We start from the raw sequence: 18,828 nt of genomic DNA, 5'->3' as shown, positions 1-18,828 counted from the left end.
ACTTAGACAAATGTTTGTTATGACCATTTTTCCACACTTTTTTTTCTAGACGCCTTAAGATATTGAATTGGCAAGTGTATATTGATCAGTTACAGATCTAGTTAGAGTTTTCCTTTGGTTCGTTGATTTTTTTATGGAATTGTTCCCCATTAATGTAGAAATGTTACTTTTACAACCAGTTTTGCAGACTTTGTTTTAGCTCACCTAAGCTGAAAGCTCAAGTGGGCTTTTCTGATTGCCTTTTGTCTGTCCGTCCATCCAAATGTCTGTCCATCTGTCTGTAAACTTTTTATATTTTCGACTTCTTCTCCAGAACTACAGGGCCAATTTTAACCAAACTTGGCAAAAAGCATCCTTCGGTGAAGGGCTTTCAAAGTTTGTTTAAATGAAGGACCATGATCCCTTCAAAGAGAGATAATCACAAAAATAGGGTGGGCTCATTTAAAATTCTCCTTCTCCAGAACCACTGAGCCAGAAAAGCTGAAATTTACATGAAAGCTTGCTGACTTAGTGAAAATTCAAGTTTGCTAACATCATGGCCCCCGGAGTTAGGATGTGGTCATAATAGGGAATTAAAGTTTTACATGTGAATATATCTGTAAAATCTTTGAAAATCTTCTCAATGTAAAACTTATACGGTACCAATTTTGATGCACCAGATGCGCATTTCGACAAATAATGTCTCTTCAGTGATGCTCAACCGAAATGTTTGAAATCCGAAATAACAATGAAGTTTTAGAGCTATTATAGGGTAAAACAGTGTGCCAAAAAAGTGGAGTCAAATTCGTCTAAGGATAAGAGCTATGCGTTAGGGAGTTAATCTCCAGAAAAGTGCAAAATTACATGAAAGCTTCCTGACATAATGCACATGCAAGAAAGTCAAGGCCCCCAGGGTTGGAACCACAATAGGGATTAAAGTTTTACATGCAAATATATTGAAATTTTTTTTAGATATGGGTCAAGGTGACTCAGGAGAGCAATGTGGCCCATGGGCCTCTTGTTTTCTAAACGCCTTGAGATATTGAAGTTGATTTATTTTTTTATGGAGTTGTATTTATTCTATGGCTGTTGAAACATATATAGGATTGTTTTTGAGTTCTAAATTGTACTAAATGCGTGTAGCATACAATCTGAATACCACATTCAATGCTATACTTCAATGGATTTCCTACATTTGACTTTACTGCAGGCGGGGGCATTTGTGTCATGCTGACACATCTACTTTATTATATCAAATTTTTGAGGTGGCGATGCAAGAAAACAACAAGTAGTGATACTTTTAACTAATACTCAGGTGACCAATAAGGCCTGTATGCATGTGGACCTCTTGTTAATGAAAAAGGGGAATGCAATGCAGAAAAAACTGAAAAGTCTTGAATGTATACCATTGCAGGAAAGCCAGACCCTCCACACAGTATATCAGTGAATTGTGAGCTTGCTCCAGGAACTGCAGTGGTAAAGTGGTCATCGAGTTTTAACGGTGGAGCACCACAAAAATTCATTGTGTCCTATAAATCTGCTCAAGGTAATCAAATCAATTCATCAGTCTTTTCAAATCCAAATGGAACGATTGGAGGGCTACCAGATGGAATGCGATATTCCTTTCAAGTCATTGCATTTAATGACAACGGAGAGACATATTCTGAAGAAGAGAAAGAATGCATAACACAAGGTAGATACAAAACATTACTGTAGACATATCTTTGAAATCTTTTTAAAGGTGTAGAAAGTTTTACTAACATGTATATGCATGCTTGTCTTCAGATGGACATGTTGACACTATATTCTGATGTAGTCAGTCCTTGCAATATTTAGAGACAGAATAGGAGCTTTTCAAGTTATTATTCCACACTGAACTTGGTTATCAAAGAAAGTCTTTTGTGTTCTGCACATCATTACAAAACAGGACCAAAATGTATGATCAATCATCTCCCATTCTGGGCTGGTAGGAGAGCTACAGCTATACATGCATACTCCAGACCATGCCTTTATTTCATTCCATGATCTGAATTTGGTACCTTAGCCTTATCCAGAACAGTAAGATCATGTTAGTCTTATTGGTCTTGAGGATTATCCATGTTTTGTGAAATAGGTGTCCGTGAGCATATGTTTTTTTTCTATCCATCTGTAAGGTTGTCAGTCTGTCACAAAATCTTTTCCTCCTCTATGGGTTATCTGATAGACTTGAAACATTATGCAATGCTTCCTTGCCATTTGTAGATGTGCATAATGTCGAGACAGGGGGTCCAGTTACTTTCCTAAACGTTATAGTGGATCTAAGAGGGGTTGAGGATGTAAACTAATTTGTAAACACTTCTCTCATGTGGCTTAGGCCACATAAAATTAATTATCTGGTTCCCAGGCCAATTTTCTCAAAAACAGATGAGGGAGGGAGACTTTTTATTTTTCACTTTTATTGCCAATAAAATATTTTGTATTGCTTATAGGAGTTATGAGATTAATTACTGTTCGTTATATTCACCTTTCATAGATGAGGGAGGCATTTTTTTTAAAATCATGAACTTGTCGGTGAAAACCTTTAAACGTAAAAGTTCTATGGATGATAGAGGTGCACGGTATTACTGGTGACCAGGTGTACCAGTATTTTTCTGGTGCCAGTATGTACCACGGTACACAAGGTGAAATACTGGTATATTCAAGTCTGGTAACTCTTTAACAAAAATATAGAAATTGAAACAAAGCAAAAATATGAAGGAAAAAAAATAATTAGAGAAATTTGTGTACGAAGTGACTCGCTTTATTTACATCGTTCCTTCATTGTGAAAGGCAAGTCTAATAACTGTAAGCAATCGGTAAATCATACGATGTATAAAAAGCAATAATTTGAGTATTGATGATTTGAAAACATATCAAAATTAAAAAAACAAAATTAATAGAAACATTTCATTTCATTATGAAAACATTTAATATAAGGTAGATTATAAGAATTACTTTTATGTTGTTAGGTTAATGCGGGTCAGATACGATTTCCGCCTGTTAAGGGATCAAAGTTTTACATACAAATATATAGAGGAAATCTTTAAAAATTGTCCTTCTCAAGAACCACTGGCCCAGCAAAGATTACATTTACACGAAAGCTTGTGGACATAGTGCAGATTCAAGTTTGTAAAAATCATGCCCCCAGGAGTAAGGTGGGGCCACAATAGGGGATCAAAGTTTTACATGCAAATATGTGTAGGGAAAATCTTTAAATATTGGCCAAGGTGACTCAAGTGAGGAATGTGGCCCATGGGCTTCTTGCTTTTATGCCCCCCGATATTTTAGTCAGGGGGCATATTGGTTTCATCCTGTCTGTCTTAAACTATAACTTAGCTTGTAACTTTGGAATGGTGTGTAATAGGGCTCTCACATTTCATGATATGTGCATTTCTTGTGACAAAAAGACTTTGCTTTGGTAACAAAGTTTCACTTTATGACATTGAACTTGGAGTTTGACCTACTTTTAAGAACACCTAACCTAATGTACCTGAGTAACTATGTTCACAGGACCTCAGAAAGAAAAAAAGATGCTAAACATCAAAAGGTATAAAAGAGCAATATGCCTCAGCAACCTTTCATTTGCTTTAAGAATAAGAATTTTGAAATCATTCTTGCTGTAGTTAATGGTGACATAACAGACAGTCTACCACTGATTGCTGGAGGAGCTTTTGGAGGAACACTGTTTGCTGTCCTTATAGTTATTGGGATTCTATTTATCTTACGAAGAGTCCGACAATCAGAAGGTAACTTTAATCATTGATATTTGAGGTTTAGTTTTAAATATGTTTGCACATTTTATGTTTTGGTATATAACTCTTTGGTTAGTCTGTGTTATATTCTCACCACCAATCTGTGAAATGTTTCGAGCAAAACTTTATCTAGGTTACATAAGAACACACAAGATGTTAACTAGATTTTCATACATTTGATATCATAAGTAAAAAAATGTTTTTGTTTCAGGGAAAAAGAAAGATCTTCATCTAAGGTAAATATTTACTTGTACTTGTTTCAACGAATATTAATTTGTTTAAGGCAAAGTTATTCCTCAATATTGCTATCTACAGTACCTGTAATAAAAATGGTAGCAGAAATAGCAATGATAGCAAAGTCAATTTTAGGTTATCTCGCATGAAAGGTGAAGATGTTACGAACAATGATCATGCAATCTCATAACTCTTATAAGCAATACAAAATAGAGAGTTTGGCAGACATGGACCCCTGGATATCCCAGATATCTAAAGAAACTGTTGCCATGAGTTGATGTTTATGAGTACTTACAGTATAAATGACATCATTGTATTAATTCTATAAATATGACACATATCATCAGTCAAATATCTGGAAATCAGGACGATGGCTTCAAATAGTAAACTATTTGTCTACCCCTTTAGAAATGTGATTATATGTTTGTCAAAAAGTGGACATAGACAACAAGAGATTGTAGATTGTAGATATGCTGCACATATTAGTCAGTCAGATATTTCGAAGTTTTTGAAACAATTTCAGATGGGTGGAACATGGAAGCAGCCACCCAAGAAAAACTGATGTCCTGATATCTTGGTCAGGTAAAGGGAGTTATCTGTAATCAAAAATCAGTGTGCCAAACATGGCCTAACAATTGGTATGAAACACATTAGACAGCATTTGACCCAATGACAGATTGTATTGGCAAACTAGATCCTTATAACGACCATACAATTTGCAAAATGCATGCTGACTTTAAACGAGGCTGTTGAACCCCCTGCACCATCAACCTGTTTGTCAGTAGCCTGCCTCGATTTAAAAACTGATCATACGCAGAACAAGCTCTTGCATATTGAATCAGTTGAGATATTTATATACACACCATATGCAGGTGATGATGGAATATCATGTAATATCTGGAACTTCTAATTATTAGCCTTGCTATTTCAATTGTTATTGAAAAAGGCATATCATGCTTCAAAGAACATTACTTTATTCTAACTCATCAACGTTATTAGAAGTTCATGTCTTTTTGAAAAAGAATTCTCCCCCACATTGACATCACTTCTATCTTGTGTCTACAACATGCAGTTACAACTTTATTTTTGTCACTTAGACATCACTATATGGTGTCTAGATCTTTTCTGCATTAGAATAAGAATTTTGATTTTAAAAGATTTCAAATTTAGATATTTTAGACAAAAGGAGTTGGAGGGGACGGATATTATTTTTTGATGTTATAAATTTCGATCTCTTAAAAATTGATGTAGTGGCTGCAACAAACTTGATAAATTGTTTGTCTTTACAGAATCTATGAATTACATGTTTTGAAGTAATAAGAGTTATGTTTTCTCGTTAGTATCATGTATTATAAAGTTTTGAATGCAAAATTATAAGGTCTGGAGAATGATGTATTCTTGATTGTAATAAAACAAAAAGAAGATAAAGAAAAAAAAAATGTTTAACTTGATTGCAAAAGAAGACTATCATAGTTTGATGTTAAAACTTTTTCATTTCAGTAAAGTAAAATTGAATGAAAGAGAGGACACTGATGAAGGTATGTTTATTATATTTCAGATATGTTCAAAATCTGACAGTTTGCACAATTTTTGTGTTACCTTTAAACCACGGCAATATATGGGTATCACTTTGTCACACGTACCCTACAACTTTGTTACGTACAATAAAGTTTGGTATGACACAGCAGATCTATGCATCTATCTGTCTGTCTGTCAGCACCAGTCAAAAATAGAAGCTATCATAAGTAATGTCCACACACAAGTGTTTGCCTTTAAATTTTTTGCATCCGAACCCCCTCATTTTGTGAGCTCCCCACCCCTAAACCATTATTAATATTCTTTCTGCAAGTGTCAAAATGCATTGAGTATTCTGTTTGGCAATTAAGTACCCTGGGGTCATCCCCAACCCTATTTCATAATTGTTTAAATGTATTTAAAACAAATGACGTCCTTATGTCTATTACATGTACCATAATTACAGACCCGTGCAAAAAGTATCGGTCACAATGGCGGCGTGTTTACACTGACGATGAACACATCAGTATTTTGCCAGCTGATATTTTAATAAAAACAAACATGGAAATTAAAGAAATGAACAATCCAACGATTTAGTACTTCGTGAGATGTCCTTTTAGTCTGATAACTTGCTGAATGCGTTTTGGGACAGAGCCATACAAACTTTGAATGTAGGCAAGCATGATGTTAGTCTATACAGTACACGGCACGAGTTTTATACACCCCACCATGGAAAGACCACGGTGGAAAATCCACGGAGATACACCGTGTCCTCCGTGTTCCACGGTGTGTGTTATTTGCGAATACACACATCTTCTAGGAGCTTTGTTCTGGCCACGGGCGCCTTGCGGGAGATGTGAAAATGTGCCGCGGGTCAAATAATCAAGATAAGGTGGAATTTTAAAAAAAAGAAAAAATGTCAATATTTTCCCCCCTGATACTTCTATTGTTTTTCAGCATTTTGAGCCAATTCCAACCATACCAAACACTATATATTATGTTTTTGAGAAAACCTGATTTTGAAATTTTTTCTTTTAGTCTTCTTTCTTCATTTAAATATTCTTAAATGCTATGTTTAAATAATGCGTACTTGCAGGTAATTCCTGTTTTGAATTAGTATATTCAGTAAATGAAAATCATACATGTACAACATGTAATAGAGATATTTAATAATTACCAATGTGGTCTCTCTCCCTATCTATCCCCCCCTCTCTCTCTCTATGTTGCTTTCATTATCTAATGCATCTAAAGATTAAATTAAAGATTTTAATAATCGATAGCGTATATGAAAAAAAAGCAAATAATCGCTAAGTCATTTCTGTTTATATTGATACTAGTCTTTTTTTCATGAACTAATTGCATTTGACACCGAGGATTTACATCCTTAAATATTGATTACAAGCACGTAAAATCGGAGAGGGTGTAATTTGAAAGCTTGAAAGTTAATGATTTAGCCTTGTAGCTTGGAGCGACCTACCCACTCCACGATTTAAGAAATTGAAGTCGGAAGGGGGAATTGAGGCAGTATCATACTACTACCCCCCCCCCCCCCCCACACACACACACATCCACACATGTTCCCAATTTAAGGATTTTGTAATCGGACATTTTGTTGTTATTTTATTGCTTGTCAAGAATTTTACACAACTTAACCGGCAACATACCCCTTCTGTTACATTGAAAAATATAAGTAATTTTAGCACGGGGATCTATAAAATTCAATCTGCAGTTTGGTCATACTTCGCCATTCAATAATTTATTTTTTTTTAAAAATGTTTGCCGGGTTAGCGGTACTATGATGTATGACTATAACAATGACCTGTGTATAACTTGTACATTCCATGCAAATTCGAAGGGGTTTTCGCCTCAGTAGAACAATGGGGATCAGCTAATCCGTGTATTTGAAATCAACAGAAGTGCTTAGCTTCTTGCGAAAAGTGTGAAATATATTGGGTCGGCGCAAGATACCCGTGATCTTAGACTAGATCTGATATCGCGCCGATCCAATATATTTCACACTTTTCATAAGAAGTCAAACCCAAACTAGTTAACCGTAATTTAGTTATATTGTGACAAAGACCCTAGGAATTTGCATGGTATATACTTATTATGCAAAAATCATTGCATTATCCAGACACTCCCGATGAACTTTTTTTTTAATGAAAACCTCTATCAAAGTACATTGAACATAAGTCTCGGTCAAATGTAATTAACTCGGGATTTTAAGAATAAATCATTTGATAGTTTGTATTTTTGCTTCTATTAATTATGTAATAAATTAATTCCAATTTGTCAATCATCGACAATGCATTGGATCAAGTTATATTTGTCAAGATGCATATTAACACAATATGATGGAAGTAACTATGTTAAACAGAGCATTTGTCAGAGAGAGAGAGAGAGAGAGAGAGAGAGAGAGAGAGAGAGAGAGAGAGTAAAAGAGAGCATTGGTAAGCATTGATTATAATATTCATGAATGTATGCAGATACGGGAAGTTTAATACGTTCAGTATAAATCTTGAAAGTACAATTTCTTCCTGATTAATTATCCATCCCCTTTCATTCTGATATTTTTTTTTTATTTCCCATATTGTTTTTTGTTTTTTTTGTTTTGTTTTTTTTTTCCAGTTTTAACAACATTTATTCAGGTATTTTGTTTTCTTTACATGTTAAATTTTTTGGCTGGTCCGGGTTAGGACTAATGAATGAGCCCCCCCCCCCCCCCCCCCCCCCCCCTCTAAAACGATGTTACGTGCTTAGCTGTCTATCTCCCTCTCAGTCAAAAATAAAATAAATACATGCTATATATACTACAACATCATTGGATTTACTGGATAATTCTTTGATTTCACCTTCATAATACATGTTAATGCAAACGGACTATCTAGGCATTTTTTCCATCTTCGCTAGCCAAGATTATTCGTCCACGAAGGCACAATTGACCCAAAACCCATTGCTAGCGGAGATGAGATGAATGTTACCTCCGTATTATGCTATAACTGACCAAAACCTAGTACGTTTGTTTTACAACTTTCATTCAGAAGACGCGCAAGTTTGTGAGTCACTGAATAAACGAGAAAACGTCTGCATTTTTATTTCAATCGTTGTCAACTGTATACTTTAATTGTGATATTTCAAGACTACATGTACTCTGTTAATTCAATTTATTGTATATCATCACCATTATGCAATGGTATACAAAAATATAAAGACAAAAAGCTGTTATATATGCATTTAGTAAATAATACATGCGTGTAATAAAGTATTTATCAAGTTAGAAAAAAAAAACGTGTTATCATTAATATGAAGTATGGGCATTCTAGGTAGGGGAGCACATTTTATTTTATTATTTTCTTAATGAAAGTACGGAGTTTTCTAAAGGTTTGTTTAAAAGTAAAGATATTTTTAATATTTATTTGTTTAGGTGATAAAAAGTTGATTCTTTGCTCACATTGCATCACAGTTGAGTACATGGTCAAAGGTCAAGGGTATAACTGGACATAGTAATATACTGTCCATTCAATAATTGGAGAACCCTTTACTTGACAGACATCAAACTTGGTACACTGGTACATCTTAAGGAGTAGATTACCCCTATTGATTTTAAAGTCAACTGGTCAAAGGTTTGTTTATTATGCACACCGACCCCCACAAAGTTTGGGGGGTATATTGGAATCTCCATGTCTGCCCAGTTGTCTGTAGACATGATTTTGAAACTAGTGCATGGATTTTTTCTGAACATTTGTACACTCATTTCTTACCATATAAAGATATGCACCTGGCATTTTCATATTGATTGGACAAGTTTTCCTCAAGTTACAGGCATTTTACTGATGGACTTAGTCATTTTTTAAACCTAAAAGAGTTGTCTTAAAAATTCGTGAAGAGGTTTGATTTAATTATTGTAAATACATTGTTCTTAGACTGAAGTTATGCTTTTCTTATTTTCAATTAGAATATTTAAATTATGCTAATTTCTATTTTCTTTGAGAATATTGTTGGTTCAGGAGAATATTTCAAAAACACTTCGAAAGGTTTGAAACCATGAACAAAATTAAGAGAAATGATAATAAACAATTAAATCCGATTTATTGGTAAAGTGTTTATATGGAGCATCACCAGAAATATTTTAATATTGGATTGATTATTTGATTTTTTTATACTAGATAACCATTTGATTACAAAATTTCAGGTTTCATCTGAGGAAGTCTGTTTTTATCGATTATATAGTATGCCCCGTGGGGGGTATTTAATCCAAAAGGACAGTTCTAGTTTTTCATTAGGATTAATATAAGTAAATTTTCAGATGATGGATTGAAAGACAACATTCTGTATGAATCTGCTGGATCAAGAGATGAAGAGCCTGAAACATCAGGATCAGCAGTCTATGCAGAAGTGAATAAGAAGAAGCCATTTAGTGATAATAACTCCAACATATTTGTGGGACAGAAACCTAAGGAAGAAGGTGCACTATATGCTGATGTTGTCAAGCCAAAGAAAGGTACAATAACTATTCTTGACATAATTATTGAAAATGAGGGTTAAAGCATATATGATATGTTACATACATGTATATATAAGACACAAATTGTTTTCTTTTTCTTTGTTTCTTTTTTAGGAGACAAAGTTTATCGATTTTATTATTTTTTGTTACAGTATATTTGATGTGTGAGTGTTTTTACAGTGTCTGTCTGTCAATCCATCCCTAAACTTTTAACATTTCCCACTTCTTCTCCAGAACCACTGGGCATTTGAAAGATTTAATTTTATACTGATACAGTTTTGGAAAAGCATGAGAAAAGGATGCACCAAAATTGTGAATTTCACAACCCCAAGGTTTTGACTCTTAGAGCAGGTCCAAAAAAGTCATATCATGTTAGATATATTTCATTTTGTAAAGTCTTTCATCAGTATAAACACATTCAGGGTCATTTATGTTTTAAGAACACATTTGGTTAAAGGACACATTGCATGTTTCTAAAAGAAATTTAATTTTTTCAGCAAAATTAATTCATTTCATGCCTAAAACTATTTTACATGTGTTTTAAATGAAACAGTTTGCGTAGTTTTCAAGTTTGAAAGCGATGAATTTCAAATCTTGTGATATGCATATTTTCTTCCATACTTTACGCGCCATTATCTGTGACGTCATATGCGACTTCGAGCGAGAAAATTTCAAAACAGTTGTTAGCCATTTCATAAACAGATTAGATTTAATTGACAAAAAAACTAATTATCACATTAACTGTTAGGCTTGTAAATAACACTGCATAAATTAGGGTGTTTTGTGCCGTTTAAGGGTGTATTTGCTGTCAGTAGAGAGGAATTAGACTAGGTATGAGGGACAAGACGTGAATATTTTTTGTTGTGAAGACGGCCTGGAATAAATTCAGGGAACTACTGCCTGTCCTCTCTTCCCGTCATCTTTCTTACAAGACCCGTGGCAGATTATACAGTACATATGTACGTAGTGCGATGCTGTATGCAAGTGAGACGTGGCCCTTGCCAAAACCAGACCTCCTTCGCCTTCGACGAAATGACAGAGCCATGGTCAGACATATTTGCAGGAGACATGGCTAGTGTCAGATCAAGCAAGCTAATGGCACGACTTGGGATCGATGACATCGACGCTATCCTGCGGGAATAGAGCTACGCTGGTTTGGGCACGTTGCTAGATCCAGTGGGGCAATCAATAATGTCTTCGTATGAAAAATGAGGGAGGACGACAACCAGGGAGACCAAAGATGACCTGGAAAGCACATTAGGAAAAAGACCAGCGTGAGTGGGGACTTTGTGATGTTAACCCATTGGACAGAGATGACTGGAAGTCAAATGTTAGGTCTGCCATGCGTGCAGCAAGCCAGGAAGGGAGCCCACTGCTGTGGAAGATGCACCTAATCCTGCATGTTAATCAAGATGTTGATGATGACATCGACTTAAACCGGACAGTAACATTTGACCTTGTATTTTTTCAAAAAAGCACTTGGACAAAGACTTAGATAAACTGCGAAAAAATGGTTCAATTAAAGCTAAGCACCGTTACATGTAGGTCTACGGGATATGCATTCCGTTCTGCTCTTCAAATTCGATACACACTCGGACCAACTGACTTTCACTTTGTAACAACATATAGGCAAAACTTGTGCTTGCTGTTTCTTCCAACTGGTAGTTTAAAAAAAAATTAGTGATAAAAAAGAATTGAACTTTCAATTATAAATACTGAAATATTTCATTTCCTAACATTAATTAGATTGAATTATAATGCTTTCATTTTAGCTCACCTGAGCTGAAAGCTCAAGTGAGCTTTTCTAAAGATCGCCTGTTGTTCCATCATCTGGCCGTCCGTCTGTAAACTTTTCATATTTTGGACATCTTCTCCAGAGCCACCAGACCCCGTGGGAACCCACGTTAGAATAGGTTCTCAGTACCCCTTGTCGTAAGAGGCGACTAAATGGACGGTCCTTCGGATGAGACCGAAAAAACCAAGGTCCCGTGTCCCAGCAGGTGTGGCATGATAAAGATCCCTCCCTGCTCAAAGGCTGTAAGCACCGAGCATACGTCTAAATTTTACAGCCCTTCACCGGCAATGTTGACGTCTCCATATGAGTGAAATATTCTCGAAAGGGACGTAAAACAATATTTAATCAATCAATCAGAACCACCGGACCAATTCCAACCAAACTTGGCTAAAGGCATCCTTGGGTAAAGGGCTTTGAAGTTTGTTCAAATGAAGGACCATGCCCCATTCAAAGGAGATATAATTACAAAAATGGAAAAATAGGGTGAGGGTCATTTAAAAATCATGTTCTTAAGAACCACTGGGCCAGAAAAGCTGAAATTTACATGAAAGCTTCCTGACATAGTGCAGATTTAAGTTTGTTCAAATCATGGCCCCGAGGGTTGGTTGAGGCCAAAATAAGGGATCAAAGTTTCATATGGGAATAAATAGGGAAAATCTTTAAAAATCTTGTTCTCAAGAACCACTTAGCCAGAAGAGCTGAGATTTACATGAAAGCTTCCTGACATAGTGTAGATTTAAGTCTGTTCAAATCATGGCCCCTGAGGGTAGGTTGGGGCCAAAATAAGGGATCAAAGTTTCACATGGGAATAAATAGAGAAAATCTTTAAAAATCTTCTCAACGACCACTGGGCTAGCAAAGTACAAATTTACATGAAAGCTTCCTGACATAGTGTAGATTTAAGTTTGTTAAAACCATGACCCCCGGGGGTGGGATGGAACCACAGTAGGGGATCAAAGTTTACATACAAATTTATAGAGGAATTTTTTGAAAATCTTCTCAAGAATCAAAAGTGTGTAAATAGTCAAGGGCAAAATGCAAACACATTATTTGAAAAATAATGCAAGTCAGTTTTTTTTTTTGTCACAATGAGTTGCCTCTCTTTCCTTCATTAATAACTCAAACAGGTTATTTTAGTTATTTTGTTTTCGTTATTTTATGTCAACCCCTCTCAATTCACGCCACATGCACCACAGATTTTCGCTGGTGCACCAAGAAAAAATCAAATGTTTGTTTTATTTCAAACCTTGCTTAATGCAGGAAAAGTATTCAAAATCTTTAAAAAAGTGGGGAAAATTGTTAATTTGTTGATAAAATTTTCTCCCCAAAATGTAAATAACATTCCATAATAACAAGTAAAATTGTATTTAAGCTCAATCTTCCTCATGCCGCCATCAACAATTGTCGATTGGAGCCTGCCCAGTACATCTTTTACACCCTGGAATCCCAGAATGCAATATATATCGGCGGGAAATACACCAAGAGGCCCACAGGCCTTATGGGTCACCTGAGTACTAGTTAAAAATATCACTAGTCCCAAGGGCTATGAAATCTAGAAAAAAATTCCTGTTCTGAATATCTAAGCTAAATCCTAATATTAAGCAACAGTATAAAACAAAATGTGTTCTTAAACTTCAATGCCCTCAAAAGTGCATACATACACTGATGAAAGGCTTTATATAATATATGTATTAGCATTAAAAGATATGACTACTGTGGAATCATTAGAATTCATGGTGGCTCAATTTTCGTGGAATTCGTGGGAACCCCTCACCCACGAATTTACATCCTCAACGAATAAAGACATTCCAGAGTTACCTTTCATACAAATATCTAAATCCACGAAATTACGTCCTTAAGAACCCGTAGAAAATTCAGCGATCCACGAAAATTAGCCCCCACGAATTTAAATGATTCTACAGTAATTTGTCCATCCTAAAGTCAACTGGGGTTGCGAAATTCACCATTTGTTTTGTACATCATTTTCTGCTATTCCTAAATATGCATTTAGGTTTTATATGGTATCAGCAAACTTCAAGAAGGCTAAGAAGCCCTTCAAATCATTATAATAATCTTGACACCACCCTGAAACCAAATCCTTACCCCCTAGGATCATGAAATTTACAATTTTGGTAAAGGACTACCTACTCCTTTTAAATATCCATTTAGTTTCAAGTTAGTATCAATGGCACTAAAGAAGATGTTATTTAAGTGTTTTACACACAAACACTTTATAATACTAAGTTTGGCTCCACTCTGGGGATCATGAAAGGACAAGGGACATTATTGGCCGCACTTCAAAAGCCAACCAATAGAACCCCTACCCCTGATATCATGAAATTTACAATTTTTGTAGGGGCCTTCCTGCGCTCCATCACCATGCATTTAGTTTTTCTTACACATGCGCGGTTCTTGAGAAGAAGGTTTTTGGAAATTGGTCAATTGTGGGTAGTTTTTGCCCCGCCCCTAAGGCCCCATTTGAAAAGAATTAAAGCACATATCATTTATATATATGTTTTGCACATCTACGCTAGATATACCAAGTTTGGCCCTGCCCTGGAGTCAGAACCTCTACCCAGGGGATCCTGAAAGTTACAATTTGGGTAGAGGCCTTCATGTTCTATATCACTATGTATTTAGTTTTCCTTAAAGTTATGCAGGTATAGAGAAGAATATGTTGGAAAATTGGTCAATTTTTGGCAGATTTCGTCCCACGTACCTTAAAGCCCCATGGCCTGAGGGGTGCAGGAGTCCTGAAATTTACAATTTATGTCTCCCTTGTCCCAAAGATGCTTCATACCAAATATCAAAAGAATTGGAATGGTAGTTATCAAGAGGAAGTTAAAAATTTCTATTGTTAACACATTTAATAACTTGCCGTTTTGGCCCGACTTACCAAATCCCCAACCCCTATAAGGTCATCAAATTTACAGTTTTGGTAAAGGACATACTCTTTCTAAATATCCATTTAGTTTCAAGTTAGTATCAATGGCACTAAAGAAGAGGTTATATAAGTGTTTTACACACAAACATTTTATACTAAGTTTGGCCCCACGCTGGGGATCATGAAAGGACAAGGGACGTTATTGGCCAAAATTGGCCGCACTTCAAAAGCCAACCATATTTTGCAGGTAGAAAGCTAGGTGATAATGTTCTCGTTTCAATCATATATAACATGTACTATTTACTAATTGCTGATTTTGAGAAAATAATGTTACAAGATTGCATTGTTAACTCTGACGCTGTCTTAATACCGACAATATTTATTTTCTATAATTATTGCTGTTTCTCCTTCAGGTCTTTTCAAAAAAGATGATAAAGCAAAGCAGAAGAAAGGTATGGTTTAATTTGTCATTAATTAAGCATTAAAAGTTTACATATTCATATAGTGGAGGATGTAAAATAGCTTTTGAACACTTCTCCTCCTGTATGGTTTATCTGATATATTTGAAACTGTATGCAATGCTTCATTGCCATTTGTAGATGCGAATATTGGTGGGATAGGAGGATCCAATTATTTTCCTAAAATTATAGTGGATCTAAGGGAGGTGGGGGATGTAAGATAGCTTGTGAATACTTCTCCTATATGGCTTATATGATAGATTTTGAACTTTGTTCAATGCTTCATTGCCATTTGTATATGTGCATATTTTCAGAACAGGATGATCCAATTATTTTCCTTCAAGTTATAGTGGATCTAAGAGCGGTGGATGATGTAAAATAGCTTGTGAACACTTCTCCTATATGGCTTATTAGATAGAGTTGAAACTTTGTACAATGCTTCATTGCCATTGTTAGATGTGCATACTGTTGGGACAGGAGGATCCAATTGTTATCCTTAAAGTTATAATGGATCTGAGTGGTGGAGGGTGTAAATTAGTTTGTGAACACTTCTATGTGGCTAATGTCCCTACTCATGCTTTCTCTTCCATAACATCCAGAACATGAAGGGGAGGAGGTTTTATTGTGTCGCCTGCGTTACACGCAGTGGCGACTTATAGGGATCACTATCCATCGTCTTGCGTCGTCCTGCGTCGTCGTCTGGCGTCGTCGTCGTCACAAAAAATTTCTGTTACAGTTTTCTCAAGAACCACATGGGTAACTCCCTGATATTTGGCACAGAGCATCAGTGTGGCCAACTGTATTGTGTAAGACATTTTCGAATCTGTCGTTTATCAACTTCCTGTTTGCTGGGACTTAGAATTTTTTACAGCAAAAACAATTTTTGCTGAAGATTTTATTTCATGATTAACTGAAGGACAGTATTTTTATGTACAAAAGGACAGTAATTGTAATTCCCATACTGAAGGACAGTATATGTGATTTCAGAACAGCACTAATTATGATTTTTCTTGAGAAACAGTAAATTGGATATATAAAAAGACAACAAGACTAAGCAGTAAACCCAACAGATAATTACTTATGGTTATTACCATTGTCTTGAAGAGCACAGTAACATGTTGATACATATTTTCAAACATATGTTTTCATTCAGTCTACATTTAATAAATGTCTTAATTTCAAACAGATTCTCCCACAAATTCCATTGCATAATAATGTCTCATCTTTCAATTTCAATTAAGTTATCGTTAAAGAATGTTTAGTAATTCTCAAAACCTTTAAAAGGAGTATTAAACTGACAAAAACCATTTGAATAATTTACTTTTTCAACATTATACGTGATATATTACATATAGAATTAACTAGCAGGCGACACATGTCTTCCGGGGAAGACTTAATACTGCGTTTCAGCACTTCCAATTTGGGGAGCTGGGGAGATATCTGTTTTTCATAAAGCAATCTCTAGTTCTGCATCATAGCTTTGAATGCATTAATTCTTGCATATTGATGAATATGACCCTAGGTTAGTGTGGTTCCTTAGATTTATTACATATACTTCATGAATTATAATTTTTTTACTTTTGAGTGGATCTTAATGGAATATTTTATTGCCTTTTAGTGTTCTGTGTGACCAGTTTGTCTAATAAGTCCGTGAGCATATGGCACTAATGAATGTCTCTAGCAATCTGGTATATTCTGTTCGACATGATACTTTTCCCACCATGCAACGCATTTGAGCAGAGAGTTGTATCATTAAACTTTGCTTTCATTCAGCATTTTATCTAGGTTAAGATTTGATTTGGCAGAATATTTGAAATGACACCTAATGAAATATCCAGCGGAGCCAAATTTTAGCCGAGATTGGTTCGACATGTCTGCCATGTTGTTTGTTGATCATTACATGCTTATGCTCGTTAGGTTGCAGAAATGCTTTGAAAGGAAATCGTAGAGATCCAAATGATGATTTGTATTACTGTTGCATAGAATTTAAATGTTAAAAAATTCTGGATTAATTACATGGGAAAAAAATCATCGAGATATAAGATCAATAAATTTACCTTGGACTAAACAGGTTTTATCAGGTTGGAATAACATTTTAATCATTGTACATTGCAATACACCGGCCCCTTGGAAAACAGATCCTCCTAAATATCAGTCGATTTTTAGTTCCAGCAGAAATCTTAACATTTCCTTACAAATAAATTCTTACAAAACCAGCCATGTCCCCTGAAAACCGGTGACAGGTTACAGACATGTGTAATTTAATTCCCCTCATAATACCAGCCACTTTTTAAACCAGAGAGATGATCAAGACCCGGAAATCCCGATCTTAAATTCTAGTGTGGGATAGCTTACGAAAGTGTTCCAATATTTCATTATTTCCATTACTTGGCAATTCCAGCACATTATTGATAATTATGTATTAATATGCTAGTAATACTATAATAACTTGTATATCAATACAGCATCATTACAAACGAAGCCTGTGGTGCTTCTCAGTACTTTGATTATTATCAAATATTATTAAGCAATTTCTCATAATTAGGCAAAAATTCCATGTTGTGAGTGTTCATATTTATGTATTGTCCTTCTCGAGAATTTTTCACTTATATGGAAACGTCACCATTGTCGGTGAAGGGCTAGCTGCAACATTTAGGCCTATGCTCAGCCCTTAAGGCCTTTGAGCAGGGAGGGATCTTTATCATGCCACATCTCCTGTGACACGGGGCCTTAGTTTTTGCAATCTCATCTGAAGGACCGCCCCATTTAGTCGGCTCTTACGACAAACAAGGGATACTGAGGACTTATTTATATGATGTATGCATGGAAATCTTCACCAATTCATCTTTAAAAGAGCTGTTTATTAATTGAAACAAAAATTTAATTCGTGGATCTACATATTCATTACAATGAAATTGTTCCAATGAAGATTTAGTTCGTCCAAATGTTTTACTAATTTGTGTCAAGAAAGAATTTTATTAGAATGCATTCAAGCAAATGAATTTTAATTTAAAGCATCAATCCTCTTACACATGGCTGTATGATAATAGAAGATTCATGCAGGGCTCGCGCTGCCCATTGTATTTGTCGCATTTTGCGATTTTTCAGAAAAAAATGTGACAGAAATTCCGGAAACTCATTTCTTGTCTTTATTTAATGTACAGCCAGTTATAGGCTATGAAATACTCTCAAATTTTTCTCGTATGAAATAGAATTGAGTCAACGTAGCCAAAAACAATATTTAAAAATAAAACCATGTAAGAGTAATAAGAGACATATATATGACATGTTGTATATGCCTCTTGAATAATATACATGAAATATAGATCCACAGTAAACGTATATGAGTCGTATTCTCTTTAGAGAAGTTGAGAGGCATATATTGCCTTCATCGACTTCTCTTCGCAAGCATTCATATTTTGATTCTGGAAAACGTGTAAATGCCGGAGTCGGTGACGGTTTATGCTTTGACCGACATTTCGACTCAGATGTGCCTGGATTTACACAATAGACAAGTTGTTTTCAAACATTTAACAGTAATGCACAAAACTGTCACAAGGAAATCAACACTTACTTGCTTTTAATCCATTTTCAACATGTCCCCTGTCCCGGATTTACGTTAACTGGTCTTGGGAGCTGTCACAATAGGGGGCCAGTTAAGAGAAAAGCAGGTTGACGTAATCAGAGTT

General features: G+C 35.3%; 1 protein-coding gene across 1 annotated transcript in view; it reads left to right on the top strand.

Moving 5' to 3' along the window:
• Positions 1-18,828, top strand: part of LOC130051559 (contactin-4-like) — a 50,926-nt gene that overhangs the window by 12,532 nt on the left and 19,566 nt on the right. Inside the window, exons 8-13 of the mRNA XM_056153577.1 lie at positions 1,394-1,672; positions 3,621-3,743; positions 3,961-3,985; positions 5,484-5,521; positions 9,805-9,999; positions 15,095-15,133. Of these exons, the coding sequence (XP_056009552.1) occupies positions 1,394-1,672; positions 3,621-3,743; positions 3,961-3,985; positions 5,484-5,521; positions 9,805-9,999; positions 15,095-15,133 (699 nt within the window). The remainder of the gene's footprint in view (positions 1-1,393; positions 1,673-3,620; positions 3,744-3,960; positions 3,986-5,483; positions 5,522-9,804; positions 10,000-15,094; positions 15,134-18,828) is intronic.

This window comes from Ostrea edulis, chromosome 2 (assembly GCF_947568905.1).
Source record: "Ostrea edulis chromosome 2, xbOstEdul1.1, whole genome shotgun sequence".
NCBI lineage: Eukaryota > Metazoa > Mollusca > Bivalvia > Ostreida > Ostreidae > Ostrea > Ostrea edulis.
The sequence above is the reverse complement of the archived record's forward strand: the minus strand, read 5'-3'. Positions and strand labels throughout refer to the sequence as shown.